The sequence below is a fragment of the Cheilinus undulatus genome, linkage group 6 (genome assembly GCF_018320785.1).
Source record: "Cheilinus undulatus linkage group 6, ASM1832078v1, whole genome shotgun sequence".
Taxonomy (NCBI): domain Eukaryota; kingdom Metazoa; phylum Chordata; class Actinopteri; order Labriformes; family Labridae; genus Cheilinus; species Cheilinus undulatus.
The window spans coordinates 35,711,568-35,730,017 of NC_054870.1; the positions used below are offsets into that span (position 1 = coordinate 35,711,568).

The 18,450-nt window shown below is 40.1% G+C and overlaps 1 protein-coding gene across 14 annotated transcripts in view; it reads right to left on the bottom strand.

Annotated features, from left to right (window-relative positions):
* Window positions 1-18,450, bottom strand: part of kcnma1a (potassium large conductance calcium-activated channel, subfamily M, alpha member 1a) — a 237,967-nt gene that overhangs the window by 77,810 nt on the left and 141,707 nt on the right. For all 14 annotated transcript variants that reach the window (XM_041790164.1, XM_041790160.1, XM_041790158.1 and 11 more), the window contains exons 4-5: window positions 11,561-11,654; window positions 8,677-8,788 (exon numbers count right to left, since the gene is read on the bottom strand). In XM_041790164.1, coding sequence (XP_041646098.1) covers window positions 8,677-8,788; window positions 11,561-11,654 — 206 coding nt within the window. The remainder of the gene's footprint in view (window positions 1-8,676; window positions 8,789-11,560; window positions 11,655-18,450) is intronic.

Consider the following 18,450-nt stretch of genomic DNA (forward strand, 5'->3'; position numbering starts at 1 on the left):
TTAGAGAAGGCTATGCTGCACTAAATGCACTCATGCATGTGTTTTGTTGTGCATATAGCGCCTGTTCTCACTGGTTAGACTGCAAATGTATATTACTGTCTCATTTTGTTGATTTAAACTCCCCTCTGTGCAGTACTGCTTACAATAACATCATGATATAGATATGCAAGTTGCAGCAAAGAGTATAAAAGTCAGTGTCCCTCCCCTGAATCTACATGGGGGCTTCCTGTCAAAGACTGAAGGGCCATGTAAGACAGATGCACTCATGCCCATGTCAGGTAGCGTAAGCCTCTTTCAGCAGGAAGGGATCAACAAGCAGTATACAAAAGCACCACTAGGAGGCAGTAGCAGGTAAGAATGGAAGCCATCCCCAGAGGCTACAACAGCACTGTACATCCTCAAAGCCTCCACAGCTTTACATCAACATTTATGAGGCTATATTAAAAAAAAAATCAATGAAATCAGCACTTCTGATTGTAAAATTATCTTCGAAAAGGCTTAATAAGTCTAATGTGTTTTTTAATGCCAAAGAAGGGGGAACGGTGGGTCACTTGTAGCCACTAGAGCTCTTGCATCTTTCAAGGAGCCATAGTCTAATCCTACACTGTGCTATGGCTCTCCTGGGAGCAATACTCGGCTCAAGTAGTTAAAGGAGATTAATTCCTTTTTTTCCGGGGAGGAACTCTGTGTGCCCTCTTGCATTAGCCGCACATCGTTCTCCTCCTCTTAATCAATGTCCAATTTGCAGAGGCAGAGAGAGAGCAGAAGTTGAAATGCATACAGCATATACTTCCTCAGGTGCCGAGTAGGCGAACACAGCACCGCACAGCGCAGGGCAGAACCCCTATTAGCAGTTCTTTTTATAATCCGAGCACACCTCCACTGGATCTCCAACAGTCTTCTCATGCAGGACCTGAGCTGGGCAGAAAGAGTGAAATGAGAGGTGCTGTAATTATGATGTATTACACTGGCTGTGGTGTGTATTCCCCTGCAGTGAAAGGGAAGAATAGATGAACTAATCCACTGAGACCAAGGAGCATAATACACACACTTAACAACACAGCCTGGTCTCCTCTAATAAAGCTTGTTAATGGGCTGCATATACACTTAACTAAATGAAAGTAGCACCAATTATGGATTAGCTGATTGATTATTAGTAAAACTATTACAGCCCTGTCAGGCTGGGAAGAGGAATTGCATGATGACATATAGGGACCAATAGCCTTTAAGGGAATGACACTGCTATATATCTAGTGCATTCAGAAAGTATTCAGACCCCGTCCCTTTTTTCTTATGTTGCAGCCGGATGCTACAGTAGAAAAAAACTCATTTTTATTCTCATCAGTCTATACTCAGTACCCCATCATCACCGAGTGAAACTGATTTTTTTGCAAACTCTCTATAGAGGGCCTCACAGCTGACAATGCAGAGCAAAAACCAAGCCACGAGGTCAAGGAAAATGCCTGCAGAGACAGGATTATTTCAAGGCACAGATCTGGGAAAGGCTACATAAATTCAGTTGCACTGAAGGTTCCCAAGACCACAGTGGCCTCCATAACTCTCATATGGAAGATAGGTACAACGAGTACATCTCCAAGAACTGGCCGCCTGGCCAGACTTAGCAAACAGGGTGTGTTTTGCACTAAGGAGACGCTTCCGTCTAGCCACTCTGCCATAAAGCTCAAATCAGTGGAGGGCTTCAGTGATGATTGTCCTTCTGAAACTTTGTCCCATCTCGAAATAGGATCTCTGGAGCTTAGTCAGAATGACAACAGGTTCCTCAGAGGTCACCTCTCTTCTCCCCCGATTGCTCAGTTTGGCTAGGCAACCAGCTCTTGGAAAAGTCCTGGCTCCCGGGAACCTTAAGTGTAGCAGAACTTTTCTGTAGCCTTGCCCAGATCTGTGCCTTGCAACAATCCTGTCTCTGAGCGCTGCAGGCAGTTTCTTTACCTTTTGAAGAGTATTATATCCTACAGTTACCAACACTTCCATGGCACATCTAGGTCTATTTTCCAATATTCTCAAAGCATCATTATATGCTATATGCAGCCTCTCTGAATGTTAAAAGTACACACGATGACAGATTTCACATTTTTGTTCAAGTGTGTAATAAGCTGACCGACAGAGCACACCACACACAAACAGACTTATTTATCAGCAGCCAGTCTTTACTCTCAAAAATTTGCACAGTCAAGTAAACAGGCTAAATGTGGCTAGCTGTCAGCTAGCTGGCTGCAGTAGCTATTTTGCTTCTCTCTAAGGATGTTCCCAGGTGCATATTTTCCCATTCAGCTAAATGCCCATTTGAATTGTGTTTAACTGACTAGTCTAAAGAGGAAAACACACTTAGAAAACAGCCAAATTCCTCACAGGGACATTGCGTCGGCAGGTATGATGTGAGCCGGATATACTTTGTAGAGCATGGCTAACATTAGCAGCTACCTCTGCCAGCCTGCGTTCCTCTTTGCAGGTTAATGTCCTGCTTTCATATGTGGCCTCTTTTCACATTGGTTGAGTAGTTAAATGTGATTTCAGCCTTGGATACAACTTTATTTCCATTTTCTACTTGCCATACCACGCTGTTCCTACTACCTGCTAGCTGATAAGCTTCTCACATTTACGTCCGGTGAAGTGCCAGCAACAGCAGCCTCTATTGAAAGGAGGTTCATTGCAGTTTTAAAAAGCATTAGACTGGGATTTCAAGCCTGTGTTTATAAAAAACTATAGGTCATAAGTTTACCTGACTCGTAAACCTTGCACTGGCTAATTTGATAAACTTAATTAACTGTTTAACCACGCACATCCCTACTCTCTTTAGTTTTATTGCAGTATTGACTATTGTCAAAGTTGCTGTGTTGTGCTTCTTTCTTGACTCAGCTTAATTCCTGACTACCTATGGTTTGGTTCCATGTGACAATCCACAGAGTGTGTACAAAGTTGTTCTCAGTGTTCCCCCCACACAACAGGATTTCTGAATGTAAACACTGAACCAGTTAAATATATACAACCTCATAACAGTGCGGCCCCAACTGTAAACTGAGCAAACAAGGGAGAGTAAAATCAGTCTTAACAACATTCAAATTACAGAAAAAAAATTTTCAAGATAATCTTTAGACTCATCCGCTAATCCGGCCTTTGCTGACTCTGCTTATCTTGCAGTGTCTACCCCGCTTTAGAAGACACTTTAAAGTTAAATGGATGGGTGAGATAAGAGAAACAAACTTGCACTGAAGCTTGTTGATTCTTCTTTACACTGCCTAAACTTATTCATACATATGTTGAAAGGTATGGCCGATACACTGGCTTAAATATCTGTTAAATTTCATATACAATGCTATGAAAAAGTATTTGCCCCCTTACTGATTCCTGCATATTTATCACACTCCAACTCCACTGCACTTTTAGGCAATCAATTCAATATTCATTGCATGGTCACAAAGTTTTTCTCAGGGTGTCAAAAACTTTTTTGACTTCCTGATGAAACACAGTGAAATGTTTTCAAGTCGCACAACCAAACTGTGAAAATCCTCTCACTGTTTTAAAGAGACACCTTGGATTTTTCTGCTACCACTTGTTTCCCAGTCTATGGTACCCCTAAAACCTACACTTTTAGAGTCATTGAAGATCTCCTTTCTACATTTTCCATTTACTATGCTTAGTTCAATTCCAGACACACACAAGGAGTCTTGAGTCTAAATATCAACGGACAGTTTTAGTGTCCCATTTATATTCTGGACGCTCTCACCACCCTGTTAGGGTACAGTATGTCCTACTGCAGATCTACACACTGTTAATTTTATAACAGAGACTTTGCAACATGGACTTGAGTCATGCCAGTGGGTGTTATTTTACTATAACACCCTGTGGTTATGTATGTCCAAAGCTGCAAAAATAAACACGCTCTAATGCTTAAAGGAGATGCCACTTTATAACAAGATTCTTTTCTTATTACATTAAAATTAACAATGACAGGATCCAGGGCGTCTCTAAAAAAACTACATATTTGCACTTTTGGCTGCTCCTTAAATGCAACAACTTCCCCCTGCTGCTGTAATCTATATAAAATGGCTTCCCTCTCTCCCCAGTTGCAGGATATTAAATGATCACAGGTAATTATTCACAGCAGAATGTTAGGCATGCAGCAGCCAGACCAACGTTTCACAGGCTTTCATCATCCTCATCAACACTAACCAACAGGCTTCTGGGGGATGAGATGAGGACACCTTACATCATGAAACCAGATTACCCAACGAGGCTATATCTAATTCATTACAAAGCTTAAGAAAACTTTGTCACCTTGGAGAGATCAGACTTTCACAGCTTTATATTTCTCTACAGTTCATGTAAAAACAGAAACATATGCAGCTGTGTGGAAGGCAGACGTTTCCAAGTCCCTCAGTATATAACAGTATCAAATCAGTGATGTTTATCTAGAGGTCAACACCTTGAGTCTTTTAGGTCAGCGTCTTTGATTGCTACCTGGATTAGCAATATGAGCCTTCGTGCATCAGTGAGCCTTGGTTGCACATGACCCTGTTGCCAGCTCCCTGATTTTCCATCCATGAGCAACTTTGAGACGGTACTTACCACTGCAGACTGAGAACACCCCACAGGAGCCAAAGTTCTGGTAATGTTCTGACCCAGCTAGCCATCGCAATTTGACCCTTATCAAAGTTGCTTACATTTTTCCTGCTTCAACTTCAAGAAAAAATGTTCACTTGCTGCACAAAATATCCCACCAACTGATAGATGCATTTTTTATGAGTAACCGAGATCAACTGAATACGAAAGACTCTATACTAATGCTTACTTGATTTAATAAGAATCTCATTACAAAAATATTGTTTGATTAATTTGTATATTTTGGTTTATGCTGCATCAATATAGTCATCACTTTTTCCTAGAGCTTTTTATATTTGAGCAGCTTAAGATGGGACATATTTGGACATTCTTAGGTCATAATTTGTGCCTGGAAAAAAGAAGTAAAGCAAAAGTCTGTGAATGGAAGTCTTAAACAGAAATGCATGCATACATTTTTTACGTTTTGCTGTGATAGGTAAATTTGGGTTGTTTTCTTGAGATTACTACTTATCTAGCTTGCAATCATGTAATATTAAAGTAGTAATTCCCATAGTAATGTGTGCACCTCCCAAGACCTTTGGAAGCAACCTGAGTTTACATGTTAAAATGGTAAATTATGAAAAAAATAATGTATGCATGGCTGAACAGGGTCAAAAATGTATAAAGAAAGGGCCCAGAGGTCCAAAATGCAAATAAATAAGCGACTGTCCAGGGTATTTCCAAACAATGTCCATTGTGAAAAATAAGAGGCAAAACTGAAAATCTGAGTTATTCCGATGAAATCTAGAAAGTCCTTTATGAAACAGAAGTCTGTCTGAGCATTTTGACTCAGTGGGACATCAGTCTTTATCAGGACATCGTGACAGCAAAGCTAGAATTCCCATTAGTTAATGTGTTATCTGTTAAGATCTCTTAAAAAAGACTAGTTAACTAAATCTTGGTCCAAAGGGGGTAAACTGGACTTGACTGAGGTACTTAGAGATGTTTTCCCTCTTCTTTCAAAAGGCTTCTTCAGTTGCAGAGGTGACTGGGGCTAGGGCTAGGTGTTTAACCTTTGTTGGCCATTCGTAAGCCATGTGGTCACCTGAGAGCCCCTGGCAAAGTCATTGGCCTAGTTTGCTTGAAGGCATGTCCTTCTAGGCCTTTTCAGGTTTGCCAGTGTCACATGATGCTCATCCAGTGTGAAAGCATTATTTGGTTAAGGCGTTATTTGGATGAAAAGAATCAAAGGCTGCAATACACAGTGCCTTTAAAGTATTCACCACCTTTGATGTTTTCACCCTTTATTGATTTTAGAAATAAATCATGGTCAATATCATTTGTTTCTTTTTACCAAAAAAATTCAAAAAACTCTTTAGTGTCAAAGTGAAAACAGATTTCTATAAAGTAATGTCAATTATATAAAAGTATGTAATGTTAGATAAGTGACTGCTTAAACACATCAATTCAGTATTTAGTAGATTCTCCTTTGGCTTCAATCACAGCACTGAGTCTGTGTGAATAAGTCTCAATCAAGTGTGCACATCTGGACACTGCAATTTTCTTCCATTCTTCTTTGCAGAACTGCTCAAGCTCTGTCAGGTTGCATGGGGTCGGGTGTAAACAGCCCTTTACAGCCAGCAACAAATTCTCTCTTGGATTGAGGTCCAGCTTTGACTCCTCCAACTCCAGAACATTCACCTTATTGGCTTTAAACCATTTCTGTGTAGCTTTCTCCGTATGCTTCAGATCATTGTCTTGCTTGAAAAAAAATCTGCTCCTGAACCACTGTTCTCTTACAGACCTATTAAGATAGTGTCTACCTTTACAAACTTTCCAGGGCCGACTGCTGAAAAGCATCCCCACTTCATGATGCTGCCTCTACTGCTTACAGTGGGGATGTGCACTGTTTGGTGTCAAACAAACATAGCTGTCTGACGTCTAGTCTGACAGCCAAAAGGACCATTTATGTCTCATCAGACCAAAAAACTTTCTTCCACTTGACCATGGAGTCTCCCACATGCCTTTTGGTGAATTTAATGAGTTTTCTTCAACAGTGGCTTTCTCTTTGCCACTCTCCCATAAAGCTTTGACTGGTGAAGAACCTGGGCAACAGTTGTTGTATGCAGAGTCTCTCCCATCTCCGCTGGTGAAGCGTGTAGATCCTTCAGAGTAGTCGTAGGTGTCTTGGTGGCCTCTCTCATTAGTCTCCTTCTGACACAGTCACTCAGTGTGTGAGGACCTGGCCTGACCCAGGCAGATCAACACGTGCCATATTTCTTCCATTTCTTGATGATTTAACTAAAATCTGGGGGATATTCAGTCCCTTGGGGTTTTTTTGTACATCCCCAGAGTTACACTTTTCAAAATTTTTTTCTCCAAGTTGCTTAGTGTGTTCTTTAGTCTTCATGGTGTGATGGTAGCCAGGAATAGCCTACAGTTGGATGGACCTCTGTTGAATTAGGTCTATCACTTTAAAAGGGGGTGAATATTCATGCAGTTACTTACATATCTTTACTTAATTGATGTTCCTTTGAGAAATCTGTTTTAATTTTGACATTAAATAGTTTTTTTTTTTTTTTTTTTGCATTTGTTTGGTTAGCCTAAAAAAGCCTAATTATATCGACCATGATGGATTTATGAAAGCGTAAAACATCCAAGGGGGTGAATACTCTTTATTTGCGCTGTAGATGGCTTCTTTGACACCTCTTTTAAACTAGCCATCCTTTCTGGCCAGTATCTGAACGTTGCTGTCTTCAAATGAATGTCTTGTATCCTTAAGATGTTAGTGAACTAAATAGCCCTATAACTGAAGGAGCCAATGGTAAGAAAGGCCAAATGTCGCTGCATTGGAATAACTATGACCTAAATTAATGAGATATTACACAGACATCAAAGGTAAATTGTTATCATGAAAAACAGGATAAATTAAAATGGATGCTTGAACGCTTTAAAACATGTTCATTCTGCCCTAACTCTCCATCCAGTCTTGTTACATCTAACTGCAACATTTTTCATTAAATAAAAGTAAGTGGATAAAAATCTTCTGACATTAAGGAGGTGGTGGTGCATCCTACGGCAAAACAATATTTGAGAACCACTGATTAAAACATAAAAGCAACTTCTAAACCTTGGTATAAAGCCTTCATCTGGACGCCAAAAACTGAGGTAGCATGCAGAAGTTTGCTTTTTGGTCTTAATGACCATGCCATGAAAATAAAGGCAGTGCTTTGGAGTTCTCTAATCCATGTAGCCACTAAAACCTACACTTTTCCGAGCCAGTGGGAAATGCTCCATTTTCTGTGTTTTAATGCAACACATGGACCACATGACAAGGGTATAAATCATCATAATTGAATTCTAAAATAAATGTAGCATTGAAACATTGTAGCACTGAGCTACAGAGAAGCTCTCTTTGCTGCAGTGTAATTTTGGCAACAATGCTCTGAACACACTGAGAAATCTAGGTCGTTGCATAATGCAGGTTAGGGTGTTTTCCAGTCTTCTCATGCAAGAGTGTGTATGTGAGTGTGTAGATGTCAGTGTATAAGTGTGTCTATGGGGAATACACATGGTTCTGCGTGTGCATTTTTTGGGGTGAGACTGAATGAACCCATTAGATGGCAGTTACGGACCGCAGTGAGGGTATTCCAGGTGCAACAGCTCGACACTGCAATTACCAACGAGTCCAACACACACACACACACAGGGAGACACACGCACATACACGTGGAACAACAGCCCAATTCTGAGTCACTTTCACTCCCATTAGCCAATCCACTCTGCTGTGTCTGTGCTCCCTGAAACATCAGAGGAACCCAGCCCTGTCACTTTCAATGATGAGGGAAAGTTGACTGCAGCTCAGAGCATGAGGGCCTCGCAGACACGCTCGCAGTAATGGGGAGACAGAGGGGGGACTCAGAGGCAGAGGGGGGAGAGAGAGATGGGGATTGATAAAAGGCGGGGTGACATGTGTAGATAGAGGGCAAAATAAATAATGGAAAAAGAGGGGTGGTGGTGGGATGAAGGAGCTGGGGAAAAAAAGGCTGTAGAGTGAGAATGAAAGATTTAACCAAAAAAAGCATAAAAAGAACAACAAGAAGAAAAAAAACCTACCAAGCCAGCTTCTGTTCAAGTAGACAGACACAAACACAGGAGGGACGGTGAAGAAGTCGACCACTGAGTTGACCTCCAGCCAGAACCACAGCTTATCATTGGCTGCTATAAACTGTGAAAGAAAAGAAAAGGGAGATTGTACACAACATTACAGTTTGATTTTATTTATCACATCACCACTGCACCACTGCACCACCATTCAAACAGCATGCTGGTGTTTTGTTTTCTCCTAGCATGGCAGACATGCTGTATAGAATGACAAAAAGCTTCACCCCACGTGCTGAGTCATGCGAGCGGTTGGTTGGGGTAAGCAGCTTATGAGTTTATTTATTCATTCATTCAGGATGTCAGGCTTGCGTTTTGCACCACTGGAATGCTGCTCTGGCACGACAGTCATGTTAGCGACATCATTACAACAGTGTCAGTTATATCTGCAGACAGACTGAGTGAGTAGGCGGTGTTTGTGGTAAAAATCAGTCTGAAACAGGTAATTTTTTTAGTCTTTAGAGGATGGTTAAGAATATGACAGAAATATGCCATCACTTTAAAAAAAACAACAACAGGTTATTCAGTAAATAGGAATTTCTGCAATATCCCCCATTTACATCCACATAAAATGCTCAAAAACTGCAAAATTTAATCATATAAAGAAGTTTTTACAGTTTATTAAATACATTGGTGCATTGGGAGGCAATTTATTGATTTTCTTTTCCAGTAACCAGGATTTAACAGCAAGACTTACTCATAAAATATGTGTTTTTACTTCTCATCCAACATCAGTGCCTGACCGCAGAAATGCTCTACAGAATGAATGGGCACAAATTCCCACAGAAAAACTCTGTGGAAATCCTTCCAAGAAGAATGGAGGCTGTTATAGCTTTAAAAGTACATATATTTGAATACAAGGTCATTACAGTCCCAACTGGTGTAATGGTCAGGCAACCATATACTTTTGTCCATATAGTGTATCTATATAGAGGCAGGAGAGCTTGTAGTGATAGCTTTTATATCTTCTAGCTCAGAAGGCAATCCTTCTCATGTTCTTTATTCAGAGTATGAAGCATTACCTTCTGGGAGACTGTAGAGAGCTAGCAGATATAAAAGCAATCACAACAAGCTCTCCTTCCTCCCTACATCCATCTCTACTCAACAAACAATCGGCCCAAACTTAAGGTTTAACAGTTTGTAGCCTTTTAAGTAATCTTCTCCTTAACTGGTTATATTTGTTGTTAAACTGTTGCACTTACGAAATTTGTACCTGATTCTAACTTGCTCATCTATTTTTCACTAGTATCTCATTTTAATTGTATTCCTGTGAAATTGCACTTCTTAACCTGTTCTGTTTTTTACTGGGTTGTCTTTAGCTGGTCTTTATGTGCTTTCTTTTATTTCCAACTCCATGCATATTTCCATCTTGCACGATGGGCATGTACAATACATTTCAATCTGCTTATCGCAGTGAGGTTGGAGCAATATTACAGGGCAGGTGCAATATAAACTTTTACCTGTAACTCTCTTCTTCATCCTGTGACACTGTGGGCCGTCTGCCCCTGTGTATTGTGTCTTTGTTTGTTTTTTTTTAGAATGTACTGACTGCAGCTAAGTTGCATTTTTGTCAGTGATAAATTTCCGTCAGAGGGCAATAAAGTTTATACTTATCCTTAAATAGGTCACAAGTACATAAGAATTGTATGACATTTTGTGTTAAAAATATACAGCAAGTACCTCTACAGCAGAGGTGTACAAACACTCACATTAAGTCAGAAGCAGGATAAAGGAGGAGCTGGGGTGGAGGGGGGTTGCAAGAGCAGCTTGTAGAGAGAGCAGCAGAGCCTGGCCAGGCAAGAGCAGTTTAAATAAGGCAGTATGAGAGCAACTGGCCAATAGCATGCTTAGGGCAAATCAGCTGATGGGGGCTATACTGGATCAGCTGATCGGGGCAGAGCTTGACTCCCTAGCCTGCCTGAATTAACCCTAAAAGCTCGATTTAATGGCTAACAAGGCAAATGAACCATCAATTCCACGTTTTTGGGGATACCAATCAGATTTCAGGGGGCCCTGTTTGGTCCTAGCTGCCACTGGCTCCACCCCTGGGATATCTTTGTTACTGCATAAGCCAAAACTCATCAGGGAGATAGAAAGCAAGGTATTATTATTGTGATTGTGTATACCCATCACTTTTTCCATGACTTTTAACTTAAATCCTAGCAGCAAGTAGCTGAATTTTGTGAGTGACAGTGGGCTCCAACATCACTGCGATACTCTAGAATTGTGGATAGTGTAGTTCCATTAACAGAATTCATTAATAAACCATGTTTCTGGTTGATAACACTTAAACTTGTGTCTTTACAGCATATCGTCTTACACTCAGGTAGCCCATGGTCTTGGACAGTTAAGACATTTTGGGGAATGATTGTATCTGCAAAAACAGCATAGGCTGTATGATGTGGCTGATGGGAATAACCCAAAGGAGTGAATGGAAGATTTGTATACGTCCCCCTCCCTGCCATGTCCATGAGTTCTAAAGGCATTTTCTTAAATATCGGGGTCAATTCACCTCAGCAGAAACTCTAGGGTTTGGTTACTCTTTAGGAATTAAAACATTTAAAAAAAAAAAAAAATCAATATACAGGGACTTTGTGCATTAATGCAGAACGAAAGAACATTTTGTGCATAACACAGTCTGCCCACGTGGCAGTGTGCTATATTATTTGTGCCAGTTTGCATAACAGCCTGACTGTGAAACTATGTCAGTTTATGCATGTATGACTGAGTGCATGCTTGTGTGAATGTGTGTTTCTGTGAATATGTGAGAATTTATGCATATATGACTCAATGCAGGGTGAGTGTGTCGATGTGTGTGCGTGCCCATTTGCCAACTTACCCGCAGGCCAAAGTACAGAAGGAAGAAGACGTTGAAGGCCATATCGATCTGTAACGTGAAGTCTTTGTAGAAGTTCTGGCAGGATTCTATAGGACTAAAGAAAGAAAAAGAGAGAAAAAAGGAGGGAAGAAATTATTAGGAGGTTAAACAGTCGAGAACAAAAGTGTGGAAAGGTGGTCTTCTTTCTATAATGAGCACACAGGAGCAAACGCAAAAAGCTCTTGCAATATATCCAGAGTGGGAAAGTCTAATTTAAAGCTTTTTTGTTTGTTGCTTTGTGTCTTCAAAAATGCTGAATTTGCATAATGGAATGAAAAGCAATATGGTTAAAATCAACATCTTAACAATGTAGTATTTGTCAATTCAAGAAAACTACATATATGCCATATTAAATTTCCAATAGAGTATTAGAACCTCATCAAAAATAAAAAATAGGGGCACAGATGGCCTAGTGGTTTAAGGCGCGCCCCATGTACGAGGGCAGCGTGGGTTCGAATCTGGCCTGCAGCCCTTTCCCACATGTGTCTCCCCGCTCTGTTATCCCTGTTTCCAACTCTATCCACTGTCCTCCTCTATCAAATAAAGGCACAAAAGCCCAAAATAAATCTTGAAAAAAGAGAAAGAAAAAAAACTGAATAAACTACTAAATTGAAATAATTTTGAAAACAACATTTAAGAATACATTGATATTATTAAAACTGTAACCTGCAGCATCTTGTGAACTTTTTTAGTTTAACAAACGACTGAACACTTCATCTTTTGCACCACACTGTCAAAAAATTGTGCATTTCCCAAAGGACTTCCTAGCTTTCCAGAGGCAGATATAAAAGCCCATCATGCAACCGAAACAACAATGGCACAATCATCATCCCAACAAAATTATTGTTGTTAAATGGCAGTAAAGTAGGAGGAAACAGGCATTGAACCGTATGAGACAGTTCCAAGAAACCCTTAATATCTGTTAGAGCTACCACTAAAACTGTGACCTAAAACGTTATGCTCATCATTTATGTAGGCATTAACGTTTCATAGCAGGGAGGGCAGACAGATAAAAGCCAGCTTAGGAGCAGTTTTAACACTTGAGCACAGAGGTATGGATGTAAGGTGTAGTGGGTCAGACCATTCATGCATTTGACAAACACTATGTGGACAAAAGTATTTGACCACATCTGTAAATTATTGAATTCAGGTGTTTAAATCAGATCTCTTACCACAGGTGTATAAAATCCCCTCGCCATGCTAAACAGGTTGTGTGATAGATGCCACCTTTGCAATGAGATGATTCATTAAATTTAATCCCTACTGGATATTCCACTGTCAACTGTAAGTGGTATTGTTAGAAAGTGGAAGTGTTTAGGAACAGCAGCAACTTAGCCACGAAGCGGAAGACCATGTAAAATCACAGAGTAGGGTCAACGACTGCTAATGGTACGTTAAGATCACCAACGCTCTGCTGATTCCATAGCTGAAGAGTTCTTAACTCCTACTGGCATTAATGTAAGCAACGATGGTGAGTCTAGGTTTTGGCAGATGCTGGTTGAATGTTACCTGCCTGACTGCACTGTGCCAACTGTGAATTTTGTTGTAGGAGGGATAATGATACAGGGCTGTTTTTCAGGGTTTGGGCTAGGCCCCTTTTCTCCAGTGAAGGGCAATCTTAATGCTTCAGCACACCGAGATATTTTGAGCAGTGTTATGCCTCCAACTGTGTGGCAACAGTTTGGGGAAGGCCCTTTTCTATTCCAACATGACTGTGCCCCAGTGAGCAAAGCAAGGACCAAAAAACAAGGTGTAATGAGTTAAATGTGGAAGAACTTGACTGGTCACAAAGAGCCCTGACCTCAACCCAACGCAGCCTGCACAGCTAATGGAGCTTAGCTAAGCTTTAAATGTTGTCATGGAGGAGCTTTATTCCTGTTAGCAGACTGGTTACTCAGCTTTATGGTTTTGCAGGTCAAGTTTTTGACTTTTAGTATCCTAACTCTTACCTTAACCCTAAATGGAAGTTTAATCTGATTTTATTTTGAAGGTTTTAGCTTGTATTTCCTTTCTGAGATATACAGCATCTCAGATGAAAGGTCTGTGAGCGTGGGCATCAGAAATGAACGGTCTGCAGCCAGACTGTCTGTAACCCTTCCATATAAACCTGCCCAAATGCACCAAATAATTCTTCAGGAAAAAAGTTGTAAATAGCTAATTTTGCTTGTTTTTGTTTTCTTTTGTCAGTTTTGGGAGTTAAGTTTATAACAGGTGATTCATATAAGCTATGTAGGTGCAAAAAAAAAATAAAAAAAATAAAATAATATATATGTATATATATATATATTTAACATATATCAAAAACCCCTCACCTAATAAAGGCCTCTGGTCCTAACTCCGTGGTTTAATTAACTTTCTTGTGGCATTGAGCAAATGTGCAGGCATTCCTCTGTTTTCTAAAAGTTTCTAAGTTTCCCAACAGAAGTTTCTAAAGTAAAAAAAATGTGATGACACTTTCCATGAAAATCAGAATTTGCAGCATAGGATTCATCAAAGCAGCTCTTCGTTAACAACTCAGCTCTCGAGTTTAAGAGATATGAAAGTAACCACTCCCATCCTGTTGATACTTTCTTAGTAGCTTGGAAAAACCCTGCCCAAGAATTAAAATTAATTTGATCAAATATAGGATTTCAAATCACGCACACCAAATTACATTCAAAACACCATTTTGATTCAAATTTAATGATTTGCCTTTGAAATTCTCTGACATCCTTCAATTCCTCCACTAAGCCCTAGAGGGGCCCATACTGAGATAAAAGACATTGCTTTAGATGAAGCAGCTGAAAATAAACTGGAATTGGTATTTCAGAGCAGTGGCTTTGATGTGACAGTGCATTCAGTAGGCATAAATTATTCAGCGTCTGTCAGACACAAATATTCCAACAGATCTTCCTTCATATGACAGAAACTCCAGAGAGAAAAGAGACTCTCCTTATAACTGAGCTCAGTCACTAAAGGGCTGTTGCATAGGAAAATGGCAGATGATGACAAATGAGTCGTGATCCATCTGGGCCGGCATGTAATCCATCTTGGTGTTTACCTTGTGATGATTAACCATTATCTAGTGGGTGCTCCCAACAAAAGCAATCATAGGCAGCGTGCACATCTCATTCTTCACTCAGTCATGGGTTTATTTATAGCATTTTGCTTCTGAGTAATGAGAAAATCCCACTCTGGGAAAAACATGAATATGCACATGGCTTGACTGCCTATAGGCGACCTTTGGGAATGTATAGACTGGCAAGGGAACACACAGGAAGCCATTAAAAGAGTACATAGTTAAGTCCCATACGTCTTAATTAAACTGTTAAGTAGACATTTGTATGCATGGCACTCATAAGGCCACAGTGTGAGGCTCCGGATGTATAGCTTACTGCATAATGAAGACCTCCAGTGAAGCCTAATCATCCTCCAGTTAGCATCAAACATTTCATCACATGACGCTCCAACAGGATGGATGACTGAGTATAGACATGCCACGGAGGACGTATTGCTCGGAGAGGATGATCCAACTTCTAATTCATGAGTGGGCTGTTGCGAGCATGTCCGCAGGACTGATGTGATCTTTAAGAAGATGTAAAACCCTGTCTTGTGTCCAAGATGATTAGAATGAGTCCAGTTTATGCAGCAATTGTATAAGAAAAAGTGACTTTATTTGGTTAAAAGGCGTTTTCTCATACAGTGCCATCGGATTTTGAACAAAAGGTTAATTCGCTCACAACCCCTTGAAAGTGTTAACATTGATTTGCCCTAAATACTCAATTATTTACTCTCCACCACTGTCTCCATTCTTAGGCAGCGAACTAAACAAGGTTGTTAGGGGAAATCTGTCATGATTTAAACATACAACCTGAAATGTAGTCTTTCATTTATTTTCTATGAATTTGGTGTGAAGGTCAAAACAGACCGAAAAGTAGGGTTGTCACAATGCTGTATTTAGCAAAATCAGATAACAGTGGCCATAAAAATAAAAAGTACCGGGCTCTAGGAGTGAAACGGTAGACTGTTGAAAATATTGAACAAAGCATGAATCAGCTATTTGGGTACTGAACGGAGGCTGAAACATGTCAAACTAACTTCAGATCAAGCCACATATTAAAGCAATTGAAACAATGTCACCTGCCCATTTGAATCAGCCTGGGAGTTAGCTGTTAGCCAAGTTAACATATTGGCTAACAGCACCTTTTAGTGCCCCCAGTGGACAAAGCAGTAACCTCTTAATATCCTTGCTGGTATTATTCTGCACATGTAAAGGGAGCTATGTAAACAAGAGAGCCTCATCCTGCTCTCTTTCACAGTAAAATGAATTGCTTCCTAAAAGTCTCAGCAGTCATTCTGTCTGACACCTAATAACAGTCACATGCAGGTTATTTTAAACATGGACTAGGTTTATTTAGTGTTTTCACACTGGTTTAATTACCTGTTACGTTTGTTTTGTGGAGGAGGACACCTTTCCTTATAATTCTGCTCTCTGTAATTACCTCATTAAGGATGAATACTGAAGGAATCCTGCCCTGAATCCAGCTTAGCATCTTAAAACAAGCTAACTGCAGCTAATCTCACAGATCCCCCTGACATAGCATGAAAGCTGGAAAGGAGTGTCAACAACATCCAGATTTTTTTTCCTACCATTTAAGGTCGTCTTAAGTGAAATAAAATGCCTACCACCATGGGGAACAACATCCCTTTGGAGAGGGAGAGACCTCTGTGTTTGCTCTGTGTACGATTACGCAACAAAATAAAGTGCAGAGACTCCTCTGACAGGATGCGTGCCGACTTGGGGTCTTCTCGAATAGGAAAAGGAATCCTTGACTCTTCAGGGGCTGCCCTGTGCCTCACACGCATCCACACACTGAAGCTAACGTGACCTCGCTACCAAAACTGTTATGAAATCACAACCTTAGCCGACCCGTGCAGACCGTTGTGCAGGGCACATACATGCAAATAGAGAATACACTTGTGAAAGGCATAGCACAAACACACACAGATGGTGCACACTGAAGAAGACACCATTTGGAGTGGTCACTGTGGCACTTTCCCCTTAGGCGCAGCTCTGGCCTAATTTTGGATATCCGCTCGTCTACAGTCATGTGAAAAGAAGCATTCTTAAAGCACGAAGAGAGCATGGTTGCACACAGCAGGGGCTGAAGAGTGCAGTGGATTTGGCTTGATTTTGCATTGTAAGGCAACACAGTGACTGCACCCTGAGAGCTATAATTTAAGCCATTTAGTGTAATCATTATTTTTATTGTAGAGCTAAGTATTAACTAAAGTAGTGAGAAGACACATTAGGCAGAACTAAGGGTTCTCTATCAAGCCAAAAGAACAATAGGAGTAATAGGAACACTGAAGCTGATGGAACAAGGTTACAAAGGTGCTGAATATGTTTCACAACATACAAATTAGAGTCTTTTTCTCGTTTCAAGTCAAAATTACCTCATTACACTTATCATGAACAACCACTCACCCTTATTTCATGGTATAAAAAGCCAAAAATAAGGCCTTGAGCGCTTGCAAATTAAACAGATGTGCAAGGCATTTTATACATTGAAATCGTTTGATTATCTGGTCTTATTAAGTGAACATGATGTATTACATACAAGTTTAGCTGTCCTATCAAAATCAAGGCAAAAGCCCCCTAAAATCTTGTATTATTTTAGAAATAAACTTGCCTTCATTTGCATTTTTGCAGAGTAGGATCATTTTCTGCAAGCTTTGAAATATCAGGCATTTCATCTGTCAAGATGGTTCTTCTAAAACACAACTTAGAAAGCAGTAAATAGACGAAGCAAAATAAGAAGCCAACAGATGGAACTGGATCTAATGTATGAGTAGTGGTGTGACTCACTACATATAAACAGACAGCTTAATATAGTGAGCAGCCATGCTAACATCCAAGCAACATTTCCAAAAAAGAAATCTTTTTATATAACCAAATGCTGCACCAACCAAGATTTTTTTTCCTTTACTTTGGAAACTCCAAATAAATTCTATGATGAAGCACTTTTGCAGGTTGAAGGCTACTGAATATAACTATAGCAGGCTACTTTTTTCAGTAAACAGCTCTATGAAAAACTCATTTTGCTACCGGGTCCGGAATCTGTCAACATAGACAGCAACTTCCTGGTGAGTTATGCAGCCCCTGACTGTACCCTCAGGTAATGTGTGGTGTAGAGCAAAACAAAAGTGTACATTTGACCCCAAACCAGAGGGTTGAAATATGTTGATTTGATGTCAACTTCGTGATTCACAATGTGCAGCAAGTTAGGAGGATTAGATTTTTCTGAACCACTTACACATGTACAGGCCAGGATTAGCACACAAAAACAAAAGCTTTGTTTTTTTTGCTTAAAGCAGTGCAAGAAAAAGTACCACAGAGGAGCTTCAAAATCAGGAACAAACTCATGATTTTTGCTGAATTATATGGAAGGTATCTTCCTTTTTCCTCAAAGTACGTCCTCTGACTTAAGTCCAGTGTCCCTGGGAATTCATAGTAATTTGTATGATTCTGCTGAACATGTCTTGGCAACCTTGAGTGACAGCAAAGGACATGATGTGTCAAGCATAAATGATGGGTTTTGTTTCATTCAGCTTTCTGGCCACCTACTACAAATATCTGAACACAGATCTTTCTCATCACCTCACTGATATCCTCAGTAACAATACTGGAGGCTTAATAAAGTGAATTGTATTTATATTGCACAGCTGCTCTGTTGTTACCCTCCACTATCTGTCCCTTTCTTTATACAAAGAGCACAAAAGACAAGAAAAATAAATGTGTTTCTGGCTTTCAATGTCACTTCACACTCCACAATCACAAGGGATTCCTGATCACACGCTGCCAGTGTCCT